The 14,471-nt window shown below is 41.6% G+C and overlaps 1 protein-coding gene across 6 annotated transcripts in view; it reads right to left on the reverse strand.

The window, feature by feature from the left end:
• Window positions 1–14,471, reverse strand: part of TTC7B (tetratricopeptide repeat domain 7B) — a 65,645-nt gene that overhangs the window by 24,240 nt on the left and 26,934 nt on the right. For all 6 annotated transcript variants that reach the window (XM_075282382.1, XM_075282380.1, XM_075282379.1 and 3 more), the window contains 10 exons: window positions 10,819–10,897; window positions 10,480–10,652; window positions 10,336–10,399; window positions 8,741–8,878; window positions 7,718–7,801; window positions 5,912–6,016; window positions 4,225–4,342; window positions 3,582–3,639; window positions 2,857–2,929; window positions 441–601 (listed from right to left, as the gene is read on the reverse strand). In XM_075282382.1, coding sequence (XP_075138483.1) covers window positions 441–601; window positions 2,857–2,929; window positions 3,582–3,639; window positions 4,225–4,342; window positions 5,912–6,016; window positions 7,718–7,801; window positions 8,741–8,878; window positions 10,336–10,399; window positions 10,480–10,652; window positions 10,819–10,897 — 1,053 coding nt within the window. The remainder of the gene's footprint in view (window positions 1–440; window positions 602–2,856; window positions 2,930–3,581; window positions 3,640–4,224; window positions 4,343–5,911; window positions 6,017–7,717; window positions 7,802–8,740; window positions 8,879–10,335; window positions 10,400–10,479; window positions 10,653–10,818; window positions 10,898–14,471) is intronic.

Below are 14,471 nucleotides of genomic sequence, written 5' to 3' on the forward strand. Positions count from 1 at the left end.
AACACAACTCAGCAGCAACAGGTGGTCAAGAGGAAGTGCGAGGGTCGGGCTCTGGAATAATGATGGTGCTGCAGTAATGAAACAATTTTATGGGCTTTTTGCTGATCTACATTTATATCCGGGTGATACTGTATATTCTTCCGTATTTTTCTCAAACTGTAAACTGTCTCATCAATCATGCCCCCAAAGGTCCAAAAACTCACAACATATTACTACCACCATCCATGCCTTCATACCCAATTGTTTAGTTCCTTTAAGATTTCAGCATGTTGTCCCTTACTTTAAGGAATGGTTAAGTCAAATGAAAGCAAAAGCACCTGAAAATATTTCAACAGGGTGAAAAATACAGCAGGGCATGGTAGTAAGATTCTAATGTACCGTACATACCTTTACATGAGTATCATCGTGGGTTCACTTTTATGCTGAATTTTGCTACTTACATGAAGTTCTCTGGATACTCGCTCAATGCCATATCTATGATATTCAGTGCATCATGGTAATGTTTCTGAGCAGAGAGTAGCAGTGACAACAAGTGGAGGGAGTTGGAGTCATCACCCTGGAGCTGGAGAGCTTGGCGGACATAACCCAGTGCTTCTGGGATCTGGAATAAGATACAGAATCAATGCAAGAGAAATGCAGATAACAAAACAGCCAAAAATATACTGTGAGCTTTATAGAGAAAAAATATAGGGGAACATAAGCCAGTAACATCATCAAGACCGCAGCCTATCCTTTCTCTATGGAGCAGTGGTTAAATATCTGAAAATGCAGCCTATCCAGTCACTAGACTAGAGAGCAGCAGTGACATCACTGAAAATGTAGCCTATCAATTCACTAAAGAATAACAGTGACATGACTGAGAATGCAGCCTATCCATTCACTAGAGAGCAGCGGTGACATCACTGAGAATGCAGCCTATCCATTCACTAAAGAATAACAGTGATATGACTGAGAATGCAGCCTATCCATTCCCTAGAGAGCAGCGGTGACATCACTGAGAATGCAGCCTATCCATTCACTGGAGAGCAATGGTGACATCACTGAGAATGCAGCCTATCCATTCACTAGAGAGCAGCAGTGACATCACTGAGAATGCAGCCTATCCATTCCCTAGAGAGCAGCGGTGACATCACTGAGAATGCAGCCTATCCATTCACTTGAGAACAGCAGTGACATCACTAAGAATGTAGCCTATCCATTCAATAGAGAACAGCAGTGACATCACTGAGAATGCAGCCTATCCATTCACTTGAGAACAGCAGTGACATCACTGAGAATGTAGCCTATCCATTCAATAGAGAACAGCAGTGACATCACTGAGAATGCAGCCTATCCATTCACTAGAGAGCAGCAGTGACATCACTGAGAATGCAGCCTATCCATTCCCTAGAGAGCAGCGGTGACATCACTGAGAATGCAGCCTATCCATTCACTTGAGAACAGCAGTGACATCACTGAGAATGCAGCCTATCCATTCACTTGAGAACAGCAGTGACATCACTGAGAATGCAGCCTATCCATTCACTAGAGAGTAGTGGTGACATCATTGAGAATGCAGCCTATCCATTCGCTAGAGAGCAGCAGTGACATCACTGAGAATGCAGCCTATCCATTCACTAGAGAACAGTAGTGACATCACTGAGAATGCAGCCTATCCATTCACTAGAGAGCAGCAGTGACATCACTGAGAATGCAGCCTATCCATTCACTAGAGAGCAGCAGTGACATCACTGAGAATGCAGCCTATCCATTCACTAGAGAGCAGCAGTGACATCACTGAGAATGCAGCCTATCCATTCAATAGAGAACAGCAGTGACATCACTGAGAATGCAGCCTATCCATTCAATAGAGAACAGCAGTGACATCACTGAGAATGCAGCCTATCCATTCACTAGAGAGTAGCAGTGACATCACTGAGAATGCAGCCTATCCATTCACTAGAGAGTAGCAGTGACATCACTGAGAATGCAGCCTATCCATTCACTAGAGAGTAGCAGTGACATTACTGAGAATGCAGCCTATCCATTCACTAGAGAGTAGCAGTGACATCACTGAGAATGCAGCCTATCCATTCACTAGAGAGTAGCAGTGACATTACTGAGAATGCAGCCTATCCATTCACTAGAGAGCAGCAGTGACATCACAGAGAATGCAGCCTATCCATTCACTAGAGAGCAGTAGTAACACCAATGAGGATGCTGGATATCCTTTCACTAGAGATCAGTAATAACCTATTTACTAACTAGACAGTGATAACGACATTCATTCACTTGAGAGCAGTGATGGCATTAAATGGTTAGACATATTTGCAGCATGGAATAATGAAACTTTACAGAAAATAACTGGTTAACATTAACCCCTCACTTTGCACCTGTTGTAATACACAGTCTGGCGAGCGGCCAGAGTATCCGAGGAAACATGGCTGTTAAGCCTTAAACAAGCAACAGAAAGCAGTCGGCATTTCTTGACTATTCAGGTTATGCAAAGCATCTAGTAAGAGCTTCTCTGCTGAAAACGGCTTCACACATGAAATATGCAAAGCGGCAACATGAAGGCAGCAGAGAGCGGGACTGCCTGTGAATCCTACAAGCTGCACTGATCACTCCCATCACTCACAACCAACCACTCCAGTGCTGCTGACCCCAATACATACAATTATGCTAATGTTTTGTAGAATCAGGCCTAGAACAGTGAAGAGAGAGTCTACAATACAGGGGCCACTTCTAACAGGGTCTGCTGATCAGAGGCAGGCCTGATGGCAGCACAGTCATTATATGGAACCAAAATAAAGCCAACTTCAGCTCCTCTGTGCCCACATAAATAGATTATTCCTCCATGTAAGATATGCCATTTACCTGCCGAGATATCGCTAGTTGCAGGGCCAGGTAAAAAGCCGCTTGATGGTCGGTAGGTGACAGGCTGTGTGCCCTGTGTGACAGAACCAGTCATTAGTAAGTGCTTAATGTAACACACTGCACAACTACAAGTGTGCACTGACTGACTACAGCTCCCAACATGCTCCCCACAGGTTGGTAGTTATAGTTTTGCAACAGCTTGGGAATCACAGGTTTAAGACCACTGGTAACTTTGGAGGGGTACATGACGCTAATCTTCAAGCTAATATTTGATTTGTAGAATCAATGGATAGTCAATGTACCAAACCCAGCAGAAGCAAAGAATTTTCCATGAAATAGAACTGCATAAAGGAGTTGTCAGTCTTCCTCCATGACCCAAGCTATTGTACATAGAGATTCAAAGTAATCGTGAATGGGTGACAAGTAACTATTTAGGTATTGCTGTAGGGGAATACTAACTGATACCAACAATTTCACATGATATTATAACGGCCAGAGCCATTGTGAAATGTTGCAATAATGGATATACATATTATATGTCTATTATATATATTTATGTTCTATTATATCTATAATTCTGTAAATACATTTCTCCAGTATACAAGTATATAGCCACCATAAGTATTCACTATAATATGCATATTCTATTTTATATGTATAAGCTAACATTTACCATATTCTGGACTCAATAGTCCTTGTCCTAGAGCGGGCTTCACCATACTCACCTCTGAAAGGCCAGGAGGGCTTTTCTCTGCAAATCTTCCTGCAAACCACGCAATGATGCTACAAGACAAAGATGTGATGTTATCCACCAGCAACATTTACAAGATGGACATAAGGCAGCACAACCTGAGTTGCTGACTAGATAGGAGGATGATAATACATAGTGTCTATGCTAAAAGACAAGGCCAATCAGTTGGAGTCACTAACCATAACTGTCTCCTAATGGAGCTGAAATGCAGTGTAAAGCAAAAGGAAAGAAGAGAGCATCTCTGCTTCTGTGACAGGAGGAGAATTTCAGACTAGCTCAGGCTGCAAAAGATAATGGAGCAGAGCTGAAGATACTGAATGTAGCTCGACAGGTAAGTAGCACAAGAACCCAAATAAAACTGGAGGGTTTCCTATGCATGGTGATGAACCCTGCCTGCATTATACACCTGTATAATGGTGATCACTGACAGATCCATTTGAGTGGGTTTTGTCTGCATGTAGCTGGCACTACATTGGAGAAAAGTCTAAATCCAAGGCACCAAATGATACGCCACAGATGTCTGCAGGGTGGGATCCATAATTAAGGAAACAGATATAGCTAATTTCTGAAGAGATCTTCATGTACTATAAAGGATCTGGTGTCCTAGTGATCCTCACCATCAGAGGCTTGTAAACTGTATGCCAGTCCCAGCGCCAGGTAACCTTTGGCTTTGAATTCAGAGCTTTTATCTGCACATTCGACCACCATTTTGGCAAATCGTTCAGCCTCCTCCATCTATAGAAAGTAAAGGTAATTATCAGTTTGGCCAAATAAGTGTCTGATACGGCTAGTGACGCAGATATTAACAGAATGTCACATTATTTGGGTATTATTTTTCCATTTTATCCCAGTGTTATATATAAATTTCTCTGTCTCACAGGGCTCCAGATGCAGATCAAAATGGTTGCAAAAGTGACAAAAATCACAAATGGCACCAAGACTTGGCAGGAATTGATACTATCCTCAACAGCACGCTGCCTCTAAGATAAAAGCAGGTAGAAGCAGCACACTCAGCAGGAAGTATAGATGTTTCTTCTATCCGCAGATAGAATGGTGAGGCAAGAAGTCTTCAGCTTCCAACATTAGACATGCTGCATGGAGCCAGAGACCAGAGGAGGACAGCAGCAGAGAGATCAATGGGAACGGGGCTGGGTAAGTATTAGTTTTTGTAAATAATGTGTATGTCACAACTACTATGTTGGGTTTACTAGGTGTGGGGGAGGGGGATACCACTGGGAAAAGTGTGGGGGCGACTGGGCCACCAGAATTATTTATATTGTGGGGGGGCACTGGGGAAAGCATTAGATATACTTTGGGAATGCATTAGATAGAACATCATATATAGTGTGGTGGGCATTCAGGGAGAGCATCATCTATTCTGTGATGGGGCAACTGGGGACAGCATCGCATATACTGTGGGAGGGAAATGGGGACAGCGTCATATATACTATGGGAGAACACTGGGGAGTGCATTATATATGCTGTAGGGGAACATTGGTAAGCACATCAATTATTATGAATACATTATATATATATATATATATATATGGTGGGGAGCACTGGAGAGTGCATTCTATACACCAGGGAGCACTGGAAAGTGCATTCTATACACTGGGGAGAACATCACACATACTGTGGAGGGGCACTGGGGAGAGCATTATATGTACTATGGGGCAGACGCACTGGAAGGAACAATGTGTATACGGTGGGGGGGAGGTACTCAGGGGGAACATTATATAGTAACATTATATACAGGTCACCGTGGGGGGGTGCCACTGTGGAAAGTATTATATTGTGTGTGGGGGCCAATGGGGAAAGCATTATAACAGGATGGTGGTGGGGGAGCACCGGTGAGAACATTATACAGTATAGGGAGCCTCTGGGGACCAAATAACTCCTAGGTGTTATTCAGTCTGCAGCACTGTTTCATTTTCATGCATATACTTCACTATTGTTTTCACCATGTTTGGGGTTTATTTTTACGTGATACCCCTAAGAATGTCATTTTAATATATCTATTCCCCTTCTAATGTTTTCTAACTGTGTTGCTAATACTATTGTGTCTGTATTTTCAAATAAAGATACATTGTTATTTGCTCTCAGATCTAGGTGTGTACATTCTCATATGTGTAGTTTTGGCCATTATTGTACCCACTCACAGATATGCTGCACCCTATTTTATAATATTTAGCTGTGCCCACCATATTTCAAGTCTGTACATATCTTGTGTCTCTGCTGACATCAGAGGAAAATACAGAAATCTAGAAGACATATTACTCTCACTACCCGGGCACAAGACCTTACCCAGTGCAAGGAGCCCATACACAGCTTAGCAGCGAGGAGAGGGATTGTGGCATCCTCTGGCTTGAGACGGATACATTCTTTTAAAACTTTCACAGCTCTGGCAGACTAAGCAAAAAAGAGAACATTACTGGAGGAACCCTACACACAAAACAGCAAGAGTCTCTCAGAATGGCATTAGTTAGACATGTGCGTGTGTATCCAGATTACAGTTGTCTAAGGCAGAGAATACAAAAATGGGCTAATCCGGCTGGTTTAACATATCAATGTCTGACTATAGACCTGGTCAGTGTGTTCAGCAGTGGTGCATGCATGTAAATCAGTCGTCTGCAATTGCTGGAACTTGTAGTTTCACAACAGCTAGAGAGCCACAGCAATATCTTCAAATCTCAGTGAGTTTCAAATTAAGAAGTGAATAAAAGAACCAAAACTTTTACATGGGTACCGAGTTCTTTAACTGATGATCACGATACAGCATTAAACTTAGGAACACTGTTGTGCTTTGTACTGTAACTTGGCCCATCAAGGTATTGGGTGCAGTACCAGGGCCAAAGATAGCCAACTTTGTAAGTGTGGTCCTATGCATGAAAAAAGTGACTATGGCACACCAGCATACACTACAGTGCCTTCAGTCTATTGATCATGGGTTGGTGGCCCAACAATCATGCCTTTATAGCATATCCCCAAAAATACCTTAAAGAATACTTGCCAATGCTCCTGATAAAAAAGAAGGCACCACATACTCGCAGAAGAGTAGTCAAATAATCCATATACCATCAAAACATGCCAGAAGGGAGAAATGCCAAAACCTGTTGGGTGCTACATAGTCAGGATATACATGTCTGTATAAAAAGGCTAAATGAGGGGTTTGTATTAATAAAGGTGGTCTGACTTGGGCTGTGTATTCATTTTGGGGGCCCTGCCTTATAAATCAAAGGCAGTAGATTGAATGTGTGGGCACAAGAAAAAAATGTGTGTACCCTGTTTCTCCAAAAATAAGCCCTAGCTTAATTTTTTCAGGGTTTTTTAAGTAGGCTTGAAATATAGACCCTATTCCAAAAATAAGACCTAGTTACAGTAAGGCCCTCCAGTGCAAAGTTATGTCACAGAGGTGGAGAAAAGGCATACTGTAGCTACCAACCATTCTCGAAAAGTGCTCTGCTACCCCTCACCACTGCAGGGAAAAATCCTCTCACCTCCAGAGGCCCACCTCTTAATTCCGTCTCCTGAGACCCTCATCTGAGTGCCGCCTCCTGGGCTCCCGCCTGCCAGCCGCTGCTACGCTGTGGGCTTGTCTGACTATGTGACCAGGCATCAGGTGCCACCCCTGCTCACTCTCACAGATGCCGCCACTCCACTACAGCACCTCCTCCTTAGTGTAATGGAGAGGAGATAGAGAGGGCGCCGTGCCACTGCCACACAAAGTATTTAGACAGAGAGAGAGTACCAGTAACTTTAAGAACCACTGACACTGCACCATCAACTGTGATTGTAAGTTAGAATTACTGACCCTAGCCGTTTTACAAGATTGGTCCAGAGCAAATCAGAAAAGATTCTGATTCACTTCATTGTCTGAAAACTAAGACTTACCCTGAAATTAAGCCATTTTTTCAGAGCAAAAAAAAAAAAAAAAGAAAATTAATAAAAGACCCTACCTTATTTTCGGAGAAACACATGTTGTACTTTTTGTTCCCACCTTCAGAATGTCCCTCCTCAAATGCTAACAAGTATGCTTTAAAGCCAAAGACTAAATGTAATGAAAAGTGTGATTACAGGACTGAATATACAACCCCGATGCAGAGACATCACCTTTCCTGCAGCCATGAGGGAGAGGGCAAACTGGTACCAGAGGTGGAATTCTTCAAATGCAAACTTCATCGCTCTCTCTAAGCACTGACAGAAGGAAAAAGAACAGGTAAGAAGCAAGTATGTTCATATATCATAAAGAAATACAAGTAAAAAGCTCCTTATAATGTGAACACTCCAGGCAGACAGCATATGGAAAGGAACAAGACAAGTACATGGCAAAATAAATCTAGCAACAAAGTCTCAGTGAGTCTGAGCAGCATCTGAGAGGCCACTGTCACTGTAATGTGTCAAGGGGAATGAGCACCACGAGGGAAGCATCAGACTGAAATATAAGTTTATTCAACTAATTAATAGGTTGCTGATGTGGATTATCTATTGAGTTTATGTAGATCAACAGCTTTACAATGATTGCATGGCATTTTGGCTACTTACTGTAGTCTGATTTTTTTTTAAACCTTTCAAAAAATTGGTTGCTGATCCCTGTTGTACAATGTAGTCTGCAGGAGTTAAAGAGGTTGTATCTATATGGACACTTTTCCCCTAACAGGAGAGGTGATAAGTGTCTGATTGTTAGAGGCCCGAACACCAGGTTCTCTAGTGATCAGGACAATGACGGACCAAAAGTCTCCTTAGTGAATGCAGCCTCAGTCCACCTGCGTGACCGGTACTTCAATCACTTCTATGGTGTTGCCGGAGATTACAGTTTAGGCAGCCCCAAAGAACTGAATGGAGAGCTGGTCAAGCAATCCAACTGGCACTTCATTTACAAGGAGGCTTCCAGTAGACTTTCAGATCGCTATCCTCCTGATCACTGGGGGACCCGGTTATTGGACACTTATACCCTGGATAAGTGTCCATAACAGCATGACCCATTTAAAAAAAAAAAACACAGATGTATCATATTGGTAGCTGTGGTTACTGATGAAGGATAAAATCTGTTCTTAATATTTGGTTTCTCTGGACATGATCACGTTTGGTACAAAGTATAGTGGTCCCCCACAGGGCAAGATTCATGTTCTGTACCTCTGAGAGCATTTCATACTGCCCCCTCCGACCCAGTGCTATAGTCAGCAGGTCATACACCACAGAGGCACTCTGCAGGCTTATAATTCGATCGTTTTTATGCTCTGGGATCCGGCTGAGCACTGCATCTCTGTTGGCCTGAAACAAGATCAAATAACATTTAATATCTCATGTGAAGTAAAAACTGGGTAAAATCCAATATGGCTGCCACAACAACAGGGATTGTCGCTAGGCTTTTTTGAACTGCATGCTCCCTTACACTTGTATTGCTAGGTGACAATCCTAGTGGGAACTGTCATAGCAGCCATTATGGTTGTCAAACCGCTCTCCCAGAAGACGATATAAGCTAGACAGAATTTTTGACAACCTGACAAAAAAAAGGTAATGAGAGTAAAAAGGGCCAAAATCTGTATAGCTCATTTTTTTTCCTGCTCACACTTTTATGCATTTGTAATGCTATTTGCCAAGTAGACTCACATGACTGAACAGTCGCCATCTCATGTCTTTGAATGACTTTCATGGCATTTGGTCCTGGAGTCCGTGCTGGACTCAAATCTGAAGCTGAATAATAAATGTCAAGTATGTACAGCAATCATATAATTTATATTATATATAAAAGCCATGATTCTGGGTGCGGTCAGTCTGTGTATAATCGGCCTCCCACTCCCACCCATAAGAACAATGTGGGATAGCCGCAGTTGTCATGGAAACGTCTAAATTTAGAAGTCTATTAAAAAGCGAATCTGAAAAATCATGAACTACTAGCTAGAGAGGGTCCTTGCAGGGGCATATTGACATCATAGAGGAGGTTATCCACATAAGGATCATTAGTCCATTCATATATTACTTCAGCAGCCATTCATTTTAATAGATCTGTCTGCTGTCAGTGAACAAAACACATGGTTACATTCCGAGGCTGACCTAAGATAGCTGATGGCTTTGTTGCAATGTATACATGGTGGTGAGAGCTATTAGTTTGCAGTGTTTTCCTTGCAGAGAACTGTCTACTCTGATGCATTGCAACAAATCAACAGCTGTGCAAACTAGCCTAGGTAAGGACATGTTTCAAGTTTCTCACAAGAATGTTTCTGTTGACTGGAAGCAAGATATCTTGGCAACGGAGGCACGGATTCACAGGACAAAAACACTGTTTCATTCAGATGACAATAACATATCTGTAAGGTTGGGTTGATATGCTGAAAACCTAGTGACAAGTCTTCCTTAAATGTAAAGATATTTTGAACATGTTCTAGGTATACTTCTTATACACCAATACAGGCAACACACTTTTGGAAATTAGACAGTCTGTATATTAATTGGGTATTTTTACAGTGCTGGATCTCACTTTTTGGTTTATTCATACTCTTCACCCATTAGGTCCAAGGGTTGTTCCAGGCATGAACTGCACAGATACCAGTGGAATATTTGTGACCAGGTGAGCGGTGTGTCTTTTTTCATACTTTATATTTTACTACTGTGCTCTGTACACTGTAGTGTTGGCACCTGGAACAAATTGTATCTAGTGGATTTCTTATATGGGTAAGTGTATCTATATACTTCTATGGTCAGTGTGTCAGTGTAAGGTGAACACTTACCATGGACTCGCTGATCAGCAATAGTAACAAAGCTTCTTCCGTATTTTCTTGCGGACAGAAAATGCTATAAAATGAATACAAACATGTAACTAAAGCATCCAAATATCCACAAATACATAACTGAACAAACATACAAATACTCACTGCTCCCCGGAGTAGACGCGAGGCCTCCGGCTTAATGCATAGGTTTTTGTGTTGAGACCTTGTCTGAGGGGATCATCTAAGGGTGATTGGTTGGGGGGATCTTCCAGTGGGTTCCAGTAACTTTGTTCACACATTCCCCGAAGAAGGATCTCAGCCAGTTGCCGAGCGATCGTCTGATAAAGAGTAAAACAAAGTAAAAAGGCTAAATCAGTCATTCTCCCAGCGTGATGGACAGGGAGACGGCTATGTTGGCCATTTTCCATGGCATGACTACTATACAGGACTTTATATCATTATCTCACTTCCATCTTCAGAACACATAACATAAACTGCACTTACCATCCGCAGGTTCTGTGTGGTCCGGGTTTCTACAGCTCTCAGGATCTCTCGGAATCGGCCCACTCCTCGGGTCAAGTTTCTGGATGAAGAAGAGTTTCAATTATTTCTGTTCTAAACACACTGATATCAAAAATGTCACCTTAGAATGTAAGTTCTGCAGGACAGGAACATTTCAGTGAAAGTCTTCTTCACTGCATGTATTAACTCATGAAGTCTTGAACCAAGAAAATGAACCAATTACTATACCTATCTATATGCACACAGTTTCTTAATCCAATAGGATCAAGATGGTGTGTGTGTGCATATATTTTCATACATTATGTATACATATTGCTGGATGACTAGAAAGTTTTCTTGCATCCCCGTTGTTAGAGTAGTAATATATTTTATGATTTGTTATAGATTTTAATTCTTCGCTGCCTCCCATGTGATCACCTGTGTCATATGAATCATTAAAACGGTTCCATTCCTTTACAGTTAATTTATGGTTTCAGGTATTTACTTGACAGCAGATTAACCTTTAACAGCCTTGGACATAGGGACATCGATATATCATTGAGAGAGAAAGTGGATCCAAGTGGCGCTCGTAGAGTTAACAAAATCTTATTCCTGAAGGTATCGCTAATGAAGTAATAAAGTGTAATCCATCAAGACCAGGAAGAACCCTGTGCTGAGTCCCTGCAGGCAGATCTGCAGACTAACAAGCTGTCCATCTTCTTACTGTAGCCTAAATACCAATCTAGCATTATCACTATAGCCGCAGCAACAATTGTATTTACTTTCCACGGTTCGGATGTACTGCGAAGAATATTAAACACAGTCTACACTGGAAGAAATCACAAGGCTCAAATGCTCAAAAGGTTAATGTTAAAGTGCAACAATGTCCAAGCTCTGGACACATGCACATTGTACTGTTCAACCCAGGAACAGTACACTGCACTTGACTATGAGACAGTAAACCACTCAAAGGTCCTACAGTGAACAACTGTGTAGGCGCCAGGATTACCGATGAGACTCATCTGTAAGTAAGTATAAGTATCTATTTAGAGGAGCAATGTGCAACAGCAGTGAAAAAGGGACATTTTTAATGGCAGTTTTGCATCCATGGGACACCTATTTTCACAACTCCCTCATAGATTTGAGTCTACTAAGTGATACGTTAAAGGGATTCTATCAGTAAAAAACTGTTTTTAAGTTAAAAGCATGCAGGAATAGCCTTTATAAAGGCTATTCATCTCTTACCTTTATTTTGTAGGTGCGCCGCCATTTTTGAACTTTTCTTCATTATGCTAATTGTGCTCAGAAAACGCAGGGGGGCATTCCCCCTGAACTCAAAGCAAAGCCTCATCACAGCTTCCAGCGCCGACTCAGTCTTCTCTTCCTGGTGCTTCTCCTCCTGTCAGCCATTTTGCAGTGCTCTCATGTAAGAAGAGGAGGAGACATGTCAGTGGCTGTGGCGAGGCTGTGCTGTGAGTATAGAAGGATCGCCCCCTGTGCTTTCTGAGCACAATTAGCATAATGTAGAAAAGAAAAGAAAAAAATTAAAAAAGGCAGCGCGGGCCTGCAAATTAAAGGTAAGAGATGAACAACCTGTATAAAGCCTACTCCTACGTGCTTTTACATATAAAAACTTTTTTTTTAACGATAGAATCCATTTAAAATGAGCAAAAATAGGATAAATAGGGCCATCAAAATATCAGTCATGTGAATAGCTCCATAAAATAACTCCACATGAAATGATTAATAACAGTCATTTGACTGTTTAAAAAACCCAAAAAAAACAAACTGCTGTCACATGACAATAAAAATGGTTTGTCTAAATAAAGCCTAAAGACTTTTTTTTATTATTATTGCAGCCACAGACAGCATTAGGATAGGGATATTTGGGATACTAAACAACTAGTAAATAAAGGACCTGTAGTTTAGTATCCTTACTCCAGGGTAACTTCTTTCACCTGCACTAATACATTGTAACAAACTCTCTAGACAGGAGAGCTCTGTGCTGCACCTGTGTTTTCCGCACAAAGGAATGTCTAGACTGATACACTGTAACAAGCCCATTATGCTATTAGAGGATGTATTACCATTACCTAAACATTATATCCTAAAGTGGTTCTTACAGGGCCATATTCACAAGTTGAAATGTGCTGCAGAAAACAATCCTCATTACTACTGCAGCTCTGCACCACACACAACACAATACTGGAAATCTGTCTACAGAGTTTCTAAAGTTTTAGTGAAAAATCTCAAGCGAACTATAGCAGACACTATTATCCCCATTTGAGCTGAAGGGTGTAGTATTGTATTAATACATCAGTGACTGGCACACGGGTGCAGATCAGGACTCCTCTGTGGCATTCATATGAAGCCAGAACCTCGTATTGTAACGTTTATAGTCTCCAAGGTGCACAGCAACTTGCTAATCCATCTAATTAATTCTGTATAGTGAATTGGCATCAAGACAGGTCTGGCTGCTGCAGATCTGTCAGTGGAGTTCACTCAAGGCTTTATTAAGACGCCTGATGCTGTACTCAAGATGTCAGCTGAGAACTGGCCGAAGCCGACTTGGCTGCTGCTCAAGACTGTTTGTTTTGTACTTAGAGCTGCATCCCAGGTTTTTATAGCAGTCTTCAGCTTGCAAAGATCAAGACTAAATACATTTAATTTTATTCTTCAAATACACCTCGCCACCCCATCAATTATAAAGGGGAGAATAGACTGACATAACTCGGTAGGAAACGTCCACAGCAAATTCTATTGCTATACATAGAAGTCAAACTCTATTGCATACTCTATCAAACAGAGTACATAGCAGTAAGTAAATCCATGCACAAATGGTCTCCTTTGGTGAAATGTTATATGTACTGTAGCGAGGATGTTTCTTCTATGTAACATCCTGTCTGTGAACCACATAGGCTGAATCTAGAATAGAGTGACTTAAGTGTGGTGTGTCGTGGATCCAGTAGGTGGCGCTGTCTCATCTCCAGGAGTGCTAGCTTTGTGGTCTAGCAGGCTCTGCTTTATGGCCCATCACAATTAACACACCTGTAGCCTCAGCATTTTTGGGTGTTGCATTGTTTATGTAGAGGCTAACTATGCCTCTCTTATATGCAACCTTGAAGTGGATATAGCAAGTGGTGCCTCATACTAACAGTCACAGGAGGCAGCGCCACCTAATGGATCCAAAGTATACCGACAGCACTTGATTTCCCCACTCCACTCTAGTATCTACCGACCCTCAAAATTAGTTCACTCCTCTCCTGATATACGCTATAAGGGTGCATTCACACTGAGTAAACGCTAGCTTATTTTGTAGAGTAAAATTACACTTGTAAATTTTGCTATCCCATTGACTTCAATGACATTTTACAGGCGTATTTTTACTGGCGTATTTTTTACAGGCGTATTTTTTACTGGCGTATTTTTACACTTGTAAAAAAATATCATTGAAGTCAATGGGATAGCAAAATTTACAAGTGTAATTTTACTCTACAAAATAAGCTAGCGTTTACTCAGTGTGAATGCACCCTAATGTTGGGACCCTGCTCCATCCACTATGTAATTCTCAGTCTTTGACCTCCAAAAATACTAACAAAATCTGTTAACTCCTCTAATAAAATACCTAGTGCTGCTAAAGTCTAACTCCTAGTTGC

Source organism: Leptodactylus fuscus, chromosome 7, assembly GCF_031893055.1.
Source record: "Leptodactylus fuscus isolate aLepFus1 chromosome 7, aLepFus1.hap2, whole genome shotgun sequence".
NCBI classification, from domain to species: Eukaryota; Metazoa; Chordata; class Amphibia; order Anura; family Leptodactylidae; genus Leptodactylus; species Leptodactylus fuscus.